General features: G+C 48.2%; 1 protein-coding gene across 9 annotated transcripts in view; it reads left to right on the forward strand.

The window, feature by feature from the left end:
• Positions 1 to 12112, forward strand: part of hfm1 (helicase for meiosis 1) — a 202633-nt gene that overhangs the window by 142334 nt on the left and 48187 nt on the right. For all 9 annotated transcript variants that reach the window (XR_011594031.1, XR_011594029.1, XR_011594030.1 and 6 more), the window contains one exon: positions 3832 to 3917. Coding sequence is in view for 5 of the 9 variants with exons in the window: in XM_070886575.1 (XP_070742676.1) it covers positions 3832 to 3917 (86 nt within the window). In the remaining 4 variants the exon portion in view is untranslated. The remainder of the gene's footprint in view (positions 1 to 3831; positions 3918 to 12112) is intronic.

Raw genomic sequence — 12112 nt, forward strand, 5'->3', positions numbered from 1 at the left:
TGCAGTTTTGGTTTCCATATTTACGAAAGGATATACTTGCTTTGGAGGCAGTTCAGAGAAGGTTCACTAGGTTGATTCCGGAGATGAGGGGGTTGACTTATGAGGAAAGGTTGAGTAGGTTGGGCCTCTACTCATTGGAATTCAGAAGAATGAGAGGTGATCTTATCGAAACGTATACGATTATGAGGGGGCTTGACAAGGTGGATGCAGAGAGGATGTTTCCACTGATGGGGGAGACTAGAAGTAGAGTTCATGATCTTAGAATAAGGGGCCGCCCATTTAAAACTGAGATGAGGAGGAATTTCTTCTCTGAGGGTTATGGATCTGTGGAATTCGCTACCTCAGAGAGCTATGGAGGCTGGGACATTGAATAAATTTAAGACAGAAATAGTTTCTTAAACGATAAGGAAATAAGGGGTTATGGAGAGTGGGCAGGGAAGTGGACCTGAGTCCATGATCAGTTCAGCCATAATCGTATTAAATGGCAGAGCAGGCTCGAGGGGCTGTATGGCCTACTCCTGCTCCTATTTCTTATGTTTTGTCCCTGTTTGGACCAAGGCTATAATGAGGTCTGCAGCCCAAACTGAGCATTGGTGAGTTGGTTATTGGTGAGTAAATATCGCTTGATACAATCAACAATACCTTCCATCGCTTTGCTGGTGTTTGATAGTAGGCTGAAGGGACGGTAATTGGCCGTTGAGAGATAAATAGAGAGAAAGAAGGACATTAACAGACAAGTACTAAAGAGAAAGGGAGAGTAACAGACAGATTTAGTGAGTGTCAGAAACATGGTAAGAAAAAGTGTCACAGAAAGAAAGTAACAGAGAAACACGGAAAGAAAACCCAAGAATAACAGAAAAAGAAAGAAAAATTGAGCTCAAGAAAAACAGAACAGACATATAGCAAAGCATTACAGCTTCACTTCCAGGACTTCCTCCAAATTCCGTACCAGAGACTCTCGATATGAACATATGAGCAACTAAATTCTCCCAATGTAACTATTTGTACTGCACTTTTTTTGACAGACAGGCATCTGTCAAGCTCCCCCCGCCCCACCCGTACTGCACTGTGTTGACCGACAGTAGACAAGCCCCGCCCCTTGTCAAGCTCCACCCTCCCAGCCCAAATCATTCCATGTGCATGGTGCCGAGAAGCAGGACCTGAGGTTCCGACTCTTTTCTTTCCCTCCTCCCGCACCCCCATCACCCCGCCCAAGCGGGCGTGGGGCCCGATAGCAGCGGCGTGGGCCCGAGAGCGACCAGCGGGGGGCCGATAGCGGCGGTCCTGGGGCCTAGAGCGGCCGACGTGGGTCCAATATAGAAACATAGAAAATAGGTGCAGGAGTAGGCCATTCGGCCCTTCTAGCCTGCACCGCCATTCAATGAGTTCATGGCTGAACATTCAACTTCAGTACCCCATTCCTGCTTTCTCGCCATACCCCTTGATCCCCCTAGTAGTAAGGACCTCATAGCTAGAGAGAGGCTGGGGGGTGGGGAAGAGAGAGGCTGATGGGGGTGGGGGGGGAGGGAGAAAGAGGCTGGGGAGGGAGAGAGAAAGAGGCTGAGGGCGGGGGGGGGGGAGAAAGAGAAAGAGAAAGAGGCTCGGGAGGGAGAGAGAAAGAAGCTGGGGAGGGAGAGAGAGAGAGAGGCTTGCGGCGGGGAGAAAGAGAAAGAGGCTGGGGAGGTGAGGAGAGAGAAAGAGGCTGGAGGGTGGCGGGGGAGGAGAGAGAGAGAGAGGCTGGGGCGGGGGAAGAGACAAAGAGACCGGTGGTCGGGAGTGAGAAAGAGGCTGGGGAGAGAGCGAGAGGCTGGTGTGGGGGGAGAGAGAGAGGCTTGTGGGAATGGGGGGAGAGAGAGACTGGGGGGAGGAATAAAGAAGCTGGGGGGGAGAGATTGAGAGGCTCAGGCGGGGGGCAGAGAGAGGCTAGGAGAGAGAGAGAGAGGCTAGGGGAAAGGGCGAGAGAGAGAGAGGCTAGGGGGGAGAGAGAGAGACTGGGTGGGGGGGGGAGAGAGAGGCTGGGGGTGGGGGGGAGAGAGAGAGAGACACGGGAGGGGGGAAAGACACGGGTGGGGAAGACGGATCACGTTCTTCCAGCCCCCTACATGGGCCATCGTTGGAGTGGATGACATCCAGAAATTACGACATTGTCAGTATTCACTTCATACCCAATAAACCTGTTAACAATTCGTACATAATGTCTGCCCCATCTATGGTGGGGTGGGGCACAGGAGGGAAGGATGCACTTGCGCTGAGATAAGGCACTTCGGCTGGGGGAGGGATGCACTTGGACTGGGGTAAGGACTTTGGCTTGCCCATGCTGTCTTCTGGGGAGCTCTGTCCTCTGTCGCTTCAGGAAGTGAAAGTGGATCGAGTTACAATTTGCAAAGTCAGTGAGACCTTGGGATGGGCAGTTCCAGTTACACATTCCTATGAAACTTCAGGGTGTGGCTTATCCTCCAAGGGGACCAATCAGAAACAAAGAGTGGAAGCATGTTGCCCATTTTTGCAATACATGTGTTAGACGTACTTGCAGAGATTCCCTGCAATGGTTTCCTCTTCCTATTTCCTGCGATTCCCAGATCATCGCCCAGTCTCATTCCACCACCGAACACCTTTCCTCACACACACTGATCCTGATGTTCCTGTCGGGGATTCTCTGTAGCGGGAGAGGTCGTTGCGGATCTTGATCACGGAGGTGAAGTCGCCCCAGATGTTTAGGGTACCCTCTGCTGGCTGTGAGCCCGTAGTGGGGCCCGAGGGCATGGGAGTGACATTTAGTCTGACATCTCCTGCTGGACCCACTGAAGCGCCTCTCTCCCACACCATCAGAGCAGACTGGGGAGCGGCAGGAGTTGCGTGATGGCATACCACTCCAGGGAGCAGCACGTGCTGGAGCAGGAGAGCAACGGCAGCGAAGAGGGACATCACCAAGATCCAGGTCGGTGATTGGAGCGTGGGCAGATACGGCAGCAGCGGCGAGGTCGGGGCGATGGAGTGCCGAGAGATTGTAGAGCGACGTGATCGGAGCCCAGGAGAGGCGTGAGTTTGGGACCCAGAAGAGGCAAGGGCCCAGGGGCAGCACGAGCCAGCCCACACTGTGATATGTGTGCGCACTCGGTCCGTGCAGCAGAGCTGGTCTCCAGTCGTCTTGGTTAATCCTTGCCACTGGACCAAGACCTAGCTCTGTCAAGCCCATGTGGTGACTGGTGTGCAACGGTCACCCCACGTTAAAAAAAATCCACGCTCAGGCATCTTCCACCCTTCAAGATTTAGTTCAGGACCTGGAATTTTAGGTCCTTCTGTGAAACACCTGTGAACTTTTTGACGTGGAAACAAGTCATCCTTGATTCAAGGGACTGCCTATGATGATGTTGACAAATAAGCATGTCCAAATTCTCCAGATTCTAGATGTTCGCTGTGCAGGACTGCAAAGTGCTCCACAAACAACATCAGCCTGACCTTAGCCTCTCAGTCCCCAAGTTCTGAAAGTTCACACCCACCCCATCACATAAACAAAGGCCTTGGCAGACAATTGTAAGAAAGCAACTCAGTATAGGTAACAAGCGAGGAACACTTTACTCCATGCTCCAAACTACCTGAGAGCAAAACATTCTAAATATTTCAGTTTTTTTTAATAATAAAAATGAGAGACTTGGGGAATTAATATTATCCTTCACCTATACTCACTCTTGCTCCATTTAAAGTCTCATATAATGTATCCCTTACTGGAATGTTTGGCAGCTTTCATGTAGAATTTATAGCCTAAAACATTTCTGAAGTATTTTGTAAATGGGATGTACAATGTAATTCTCACTATTACTCTATTTACAGGTGCTACTTTGTCCAGTGCTATGGTAAATGCAGGCCTCACTACATTCCAGAAGATAGAAATCACAAATGCAAGAGAGTTGGAGCTGGTATTCATTCTTCCATCAATTCTTTGTACATACTAGTAGATCTCCCCTGACATTTCTCATGGTGTGTCACGTGAATCCCTTATCTTTGTCTCTTTCCCCTTTTGCCCCTGACCTTTTTCTCTCAGGTGTTACTTTGGTGTTACAAGTTTCATGAGGTATTATAAAATCCTGTTTGTAGATGTTAACAATACTGGCAAGGCTATATTTTTTACCCAATCCTAATTGCCCTGAGACCATTTATAGTCAACTAGTTAGTGTGGACTGGAGTCATGTGTAGGCCAGACTAGGTAGCGTGGTAAGCAGTGTTCCCCTAAGTGCACGGGTGCGCAGGACCCTCAAGACTGCCACACGCCAGACAGCACAGTCCCGCTGGCGGTTCCAGCACACAGGCACTCTTTTTAATCGCATCCCACAGGCTCGTTCTTTTGGCCTGCAGGAGTGGGTTTCGCTGGACCCATTTTGGCGCATGTGCGCTAAACCCTGCTTCAGGCCCGCTGTCAAAATGGCTGTGATTGACAACGGGGCAGAAGTCTGCTCTGAACCCGCCTCCTTGTGAATTTCCCAAGTGCCAACTCCGCCTGCGCATTGCAGACCTGGCACTAAGCGGCGTGTCAGGCAATTGAGATAGTTACGAAGCTCCTTAAAGCTATTTAAGCAGTATTTTTCCAGGTTCTAACCATTTACCAAGTTTTTTTACGGGTTCCCGTCCCTTGGGGATCACGGCAGGTAGGTGTGTCAGGTTCTCAACAACTCTGGACTAGTTTGAATAGTTGACAGCTGCAGAAATGATATAAAAGCTACCATTTCACAGCTGTTCAATTTCCAATCAAAGAAGCTGGAGCCTTCAGGATTTGGAATACACTTTTCAGCTTTATGGAGATTTGAAGTGTTTGCAGTGAACACTCTTTCCAGTGTCACCTCCTTGGAGCAACCTATCACACCAATGACAGATCGCTTTTGTCATCTCAACTTCAGCTGCCATCTATTCAATCAGCCCTTGAAACTATCTCACCTTGATCCTCAGAATCCCACCACAATCAGCCCCAATACCAACAACACCAACCTTCTCCGCAATCACCTGATGCAGCACAGGACATCAGCACCCGACCACCTTGCTGTCCGGGATGCCAGGGATGAGCTCACTATGGGCACATTTACTTCACTTGATGTTATACACCTTGGCTGCCACATGATGCGCCAGGTTGGCACCACCCCACACCAAGACCATAAAGCATCCCTACAATGCCCAAGCCATTACTTTCACACTCATCACCATTGGGGGGGTGGAGTACTGTTATGTCTCACCATTCACTGCAAACAAGGGCATGCAATGTGGCCAATACTAGTTGGAGGACAGAAGATTGCGAAGTGTTTAAAAGCCAACAATGAATGACTAAAAGAATGATTATGAAAGGGAAGATAGACTATGAAAGTAAACTAGCACAAAATATAAAAACAGATAGTAAGAGTTTCAATAGGTTTATAAAAAAGAGAAGAGTGGCTAGAATAAATGTTGGTCCCTTGGAGGATGAGACTGGGGAATTAGTAATGGGGAACATGGAGATGGCAGAAACTCTGAACAAATATTTTGTATCAGTCTTTACGGTAGAGGACACTAATAATATTCCAACAGTGGATAGTCAAGGGGCTATAGGGGGGGAGGAACTTAACACAATCACAATCACTAAGGAGGTGGTACTCAGCAAGATAATGGGACTAAAGGCGGATAAATCCCCTGGACCTGATGTTTGCATCCTAGGGTCTTGAGAGAAGTAGCGGTAGGGATAGTGGATGCATTGGTTTCAATTTACCAAAATTCCCTGGATTCTGGGAAGGTTCCAGCAGATTGGAAAACTGCAAATGTAACTCCCCTATTTAAAAAAGGAGGCAGACAAAAAGCAGGAAACTATAGACCAGTTACCCTAACATCTGTGGTTGGGAAGACGTTGGAGTCCATTATTAAAGAAGCAGTAGCAGGACATTTGGGAAAGCAAAATTCAGTCAGGCAGAGTCAGCATGGATTTATGAAGGGGAAGTCATGTTTGACAAATTTGCTAGAATTCTTCGAGGATGTAACGAACAGGATGGATAAAGGGGAACCAGTGGATGTGATGTATTTGGATTTCCAGAAGGCATTTGACATGGTGCCACACAAAAGGTTTCTGCACAAGATAAAAGTTCACGGGGTTGGGGGTAATATATTAGCATGGATAGAGGATTGGCTAACTAACAGAAAACAGAGAGTAGGGATAAATGGTTCATTCTCGGATTGGGAATCAGTAACCAGTGGGGTGCCGCAGGAATCAGTGATGGGAACCCAACTATTTACAATCTATATTAACGACTTGGAGGAAGGGACTGAATGTAACATAGCCAAATTTGCCGACGATACAAAGATGGGAGGGAAAGCAATGTATGAGGAGGATACACAGAATCTGCAAAAGGACAAAGACAGGCTAAGTGAGTGGGCAGAAAGTTGGCAGATGGAGTATAATATTGGAAAGTGTGAGGTCAAAGAGCAAGTTATTATTTAAATAGAGAAAGATTGCAAAGTGCTGCAGTACAGCGGGACCTGGGGATACTTGTATATGAAACACAAAAGGTTAGTATGCAGGTACAGCAAGTGATCAGGCCTTTATTGCAAAGGGGATGGAGTATAAAAGCAGGGAAGTCTTGCTACAGCAATATAAGGTATTGGTGAGGCCACACCTGGAATACTGCGTGCATTTTGGTTTCCATATTTATGAAAAGATATACTTGCTTTGGAGGCAGTTCAGAGAAGGTTCACTAGGTTGATTCCGGAGATGAGGGGGTTGACTTAGGAGGAAAGGTTGAGTAAGTCAGGTCTCTACTCATTGGAATTCAGAAGAATGATAGGTGATCTTATCAAAATGTATAAGATTATGAGGGGGCTTGGCAAGGTGGATGCAGAGAGGATGTTTCCACTGATAGGGGAGACTAGAACTAGAGGGCATAATCTTAGAATAAGGGGCCGCCCATTTAAAACTGAGATGAGGAGAAATTTCTTCTCTGAAGGTTGTGGATCTGTGGAATTCGCTGCCTCAGAGAGCTGTGGAAGCTGGGACATTGAATAAATTTAAGACAGAAATAGACAGTTTCTTAAACGATAAGGGAATAAGGGATTATGGAGAGCGGGCAGGGAAGTGGACCTGAGTCCATGATCAGATCAGCCATGATCGTATTAAATGGCAGAGCAGGCTCGAGGGGCTGTATGGCCTTCTACTGCTCTATTTCTTATGTTCTTGTTACGATGTCATCAGACCCGCTTCCTTTTAATTGGCCGGGTGCCTAACAAGCCCTATCAAGGGAAAATCACTTGGAGAGAGCCGGATGAAGACGGGAGCAGGCTTCCAGTTCGCACCTAAAGTCACATGCCTCGCTCCCGATCCGGTAGGAAAAGTCACAGTCTATGTCTGGTTCCTCATAATGCATAATTGCCTCCAGCTCCCCTGTTTTATTACGTACACTACACATTGTTGTACAGGCAATTTAACTAATTTTTAATAGGATTTCCTCTCATTTTATGTTTAACCATCTTTTTAGACTCTTGTTCTATCAATCTATTTATTTCCTTGCCATCAATGTCCTCCCTTACTTTATTTTTTCCTATGCTTTCTCTTCCTGTTTTGTTTGTTATATATGTGAACTTGTATTTACTCTGTACAGCCACCAGAGGGCTCATCCCCTGGACTCCCAAGGGATCCCATAATCCCTTGGGAGCACAGGTATTTAAGGAGGCCTCACAGGTTGAAGAGGCACTCTGGAGACCTGCAATAAAAGACTACGGTCACAGTTGACTTTGAGCTCACAGTGTTCAGTCTGACTCTTTCTCCATACATAACAACTGGCGACGAGATACAAATAGCAAACCCAAAGATGCAGAGAACAGTGGGCATCCTGGAGAAATTCCCGGAGGGAGATGATTGGGAAACTTTTGTGGAGCGACTTGACCAATACTTCGTGGCCAATGAGCTAGATGGGGAAGAGAACGCTACCAAATGAAGGGCGATCCTCCTCACCGTCTGTGGGGCATCAACGTATGGCCTCATGAAGAATCTGTCCACGGAGAAATCGCACGACGATTTGTGCACACTGGTCCGAGAGCATTTGAACCCGAAGGAAAGCATTCTGATGGCGAGGTACCGGTTCTACACCTGCAAAAGGTCTGAAGGCCAGGAAGTGGCAAGTTATGTCGCCGAGCTAAGACGCCTTGCAGGACATTGCAAATTTGAAGGACTTTTGGAGCACATGTTCAGAGACTTTTTCGTTGTTGGCATTGGCCACGAAACCACAATTCGCAAACTTTTGACTGTAGAGACCCCAACCTTGAGTAAAGCCATAGCGATAGCCCAGGCGTTCTTTGCCACCAGTGACAATACGAAGCAAATCTCTCAGCACACAAGTGCTGCTACAAGTACTGTGAACAAAGTAATGTTGTTTTCGAATCGTAACATACAGGGCAGATCACACATACCTGCACGTCTGCCGGTGTCTCAGAGGCCACCATCAAGGGTGATGAATGCAAGGCCATTAACACCTTGTTGGCACTGCAGGGGTGATCATCATTCCCATTCATGCTGATTCAAAGGGTATGTTTGCAAGAGCTGTGGAACAATGGGACACCTCCAACGAGTGTGCAGGTGAGCTGTTAAACCTGCAAACCACCATGTTGCAGAGGAGGACAGATCCACGGAGGATCACGACGAACCAGAGCCTCAGACCGAATTGTCCCCCGATAATGCTGAATGTTGAACTCAATGGAGCTGGACACGGGCACGAGCCAGTCCATCATGGGCAAAATGACTTTCGAAAGGTTGTGGTGCAACAAGGCCTCAAGGCCAGTCTTAACTCCAGTTCGCACGAAACTAAGAACTTACACAAAGGAACTGATTCCTGTAATGGGCAGTGTTACTGTAAAGGTCTCGTACAATGGAGCGGTGCATAAACTACCACTCTGGGTGGTATCGGGCGATGGACCCACGCTGCTCGGCAGGAGCTGGCTGGGAAAGATACACTGGAACTGGGACGACGTCCGAGCGCTATCACCCACTGATGACACTTTGTGTGCCCAGGTCTAACAAATTCCCTTCGCTGTTTGAACCAGGCATCGGGAAATTCCAAAGAGCAAAAGTGCAGATCCACCTAATTCCGGGGGCGCGACCCATCCATCACAAGGCGAGAGCAGTACCGTACATGATGAGAAAAAGAGATCGAACTAGACCGGCTGCAAAGAGAGGGCATCATTTCACCGATTGAGTTCAACGAGTGGGCCAGTCCTATCGTCCCAGTACTCAAGGGAGACGGTACCATCAGAATCTGTGGCGATTACAAAGTAACTATCAATCGTTTCTCCCCGCAGGACCAATACCCACTACCAAAAGCCGAAGACCTCTTTGCAACGCTGGCGGGAGGAAAGATGTTAACGAAGCTGGATCTGACTTCAGCCTACATGACGCAGGAACTGGAGGAATCATCGAAGGCCCTCACCTGCATCAACACGCACAAAGGTCTTTTTGTTTATAATATATGCCCGTTTGGAATCCAATCAGCGGCAGCGATATTCCAGAGAAACATGGAAAGTTTACTGAAGTCGGTCCCACACACCGTGGTCTTCCAGGATGACATCTTGGTCACAAGTCGGAACACAATCGAGCATCTGTAGAACCTGGAGGAGGTTCTTAGTCGACTCAACCACGTGGGGCTCAGGTTAAAATGCTCGAAGTGCGTTTTCCTGGCAACTGAAGTGGAGTTCTTGGGAAGGAGGATTGTGGCGGACGGCATCAGGCCCACCAACATGAAGACGGATGCAATCGAGAACTCACTGAGGCCACAGAACGTGACGGAGCTGCGGTCGTTTCTGGGACACCTGAACTACTTTGGTAACTTTTTAATGGGGTCTCAGCACCCTGATAGAACCACTGCATGTCTTACTATGAAAAGAGGACAAATGGGTTTGGGGCAAAAGCCAAGAAAATGCCTTTGTAAAAGCGAGAAAATTGTTATGCTCAAACAAGTTGCTTGTGTTGTATGATCCATGTAAACGTTTGGTACTAGCATGTGATGCGTCGTCATATGGTGTCGGTTGTGTATTGCAACCGGTTGCTTATGCATCCAGGGGTCTGTCTAGGGCTGAGAGAGCCTACAGCATGATTGAGAAAAAAGCGTTAGCTTGTGACTATGGGATAAAGAAAATGCATAAATACCTGTTTGGGCTAAAATTCGATTGAAAACTGACCATAAGCCACTTATATCCCTGTTTTCCGAGAGCAAAGGGATAAATACCAACGCATCGTCCCGCATTAAGAGATGGGCGCTCACGTCCGCATACAACTACGCCATCCATCACAGGCCAGGCACAGAAAACTGCGCCGATGCTCTCAGTAGGCTGCCATTGCCTACCACTGCAGAGGAAATGGTGCAGCCCGCAGATCTAGCCATGGTTATGGAAGCATTTGAGAGGGAGCAATCACCCATCACTGCCCAGCTGATCAAAACCTGGACAAGCCAGGACCCCTTATTATCTCTAGACAAAAGCTGTGTGCTTCACGGGAGCTGGTCCAGTGTCCCAGTGGAAATGCAGGAAGAGATAAAGCCGTCCCAGCGGCGCAAAGATGAAATGTCTATACAAGCAGACTGCCTTCTGTGGGGCAATCGAGTAGTGGTCCCCAAGAAGGGCAGAGACACCTTCATCAATGACCTCCACAGTACCCACCCAGGCATCGTAATGATGAAAGCGATAGCCAGATCCCACGTATGGTGGCCCGGTATCGATGCGGACTTACAGTCCTGCGTTCACAGATGTAATACATGCTCGCAGTTAAGCAATGTACCCAGGGAGGCGCCACTAAGTTTATGGTCTTGGTCCTCCAAGCCATGGTCTAGGGTAGACGTCAACTATGCAGGCCCGTTCTTGGGTAAAATGTTCCTTGTGGTTGTAGTCGCGTATTCCAAGTGGATTGAATGTGAGATAATGTCGACTAGCACGTCCGCTGCCACTACTGAAAGCCTGCGGGCCATGTTTTACCAGTGCTGAGTTCAAAGAATTCATGACCCGCAACGGGATCAAATATGTCACATCTGCCCCATTTAAACCAGCATCCAATGGTCAGGCAGAGAGAGCAAACCATCAAGCAAGGCTTGAAGAGGGTAACTGAAGGCTCACTGCAGACTCACCTATCCCAAGTCCTGCTTAGCTACCGCACGAGACCCTACTCGCTCACTGGGATCCCACCTGCTGAATTGCTCATGAAAAGAGCACTTAAGACAAGGCTCTCGTTACTTCACCCTGATCTACATGAACAGGTAGAGAGCAGGTGTCTTCAACAAAGTGCATACCATAATAGCGCAAATGTGTCACGCGAGATTGAAATCAATGATTCTGTATTTGTATTGCATTATGGAAAAGGTCCCAAGTGGCTTCCCGGCACTGTGGTGGCCAAAGAGGGGAGCAGGGTGTTTCGGTTCAATCTTTCAAATGGACTCATTCACTGGAAACACTTGGACCAAATCAAACTCAGATTCATGACTATCCTGAGCAACCCACCTTGGACCCTACCTTTTTTGATCCCCCAACATACACACCAGTGGCAACCGGCACCACGGTTGACCACAAAGCAGAACCCATCATCCACAGCAGCCCAGCAGGGCCCAACACCCTAGGCAGCCCAGCAAGGCCAGCTGCACAGCAGCCCAGCGAGGACCCAACAAATGATTCAACAACACCAGCTTTCACACCGAGATGATCAACCAGGGCAAGAAGGGCCCCTGATCGACTCACATTGTAAATAGTTACACTATTGACTTTGGGGGGAGTGTTGTTATATATGTAAACTTGTGTTTACTCTGTACAGCCACCAGAGGGCTCATCCCCAGGAATCCCAAGGGATTCCATAATCTCTTGGGAGCACAGGTATTTAAGAAGGCCTCACAGGTTGGAGAGGTACACTGGAGACCTGCAATAAAAGACTAAGGTCGCACTTTACTTTGAGTTCACAGTGTTCAGCCTGGCTCTTTCTCCATACATAACAGTTTATATTTAGGCTGGTTACGTTTCTTGTAGATCCCTCCTCTTATCTTACTAGTTTAAAGCCTTTGCCACCTCCCTATTTACCCTTTCCGCCAAGATACAGGTCTCATCCCGGTTCAGGTGGAGCCCGTCCCATCGGTGCAGCTTC

This window comes from Pristiophorus japonicus, chromosome 8 (genome assembly GCF_044704955.1).
Source record: "Pristiophorus japonicus isolate sPriJap1 chromosome 8, sPriJap1.hap1, whole genome shotgun sequence".
Classification (NCBI taxonomy): domain Eukaryota; kingdom Metazoa; phylum Chordata; class Chondrichthyes; family Pristiophoridae; genus Pristiophorus; species Pristiophorus japonicus.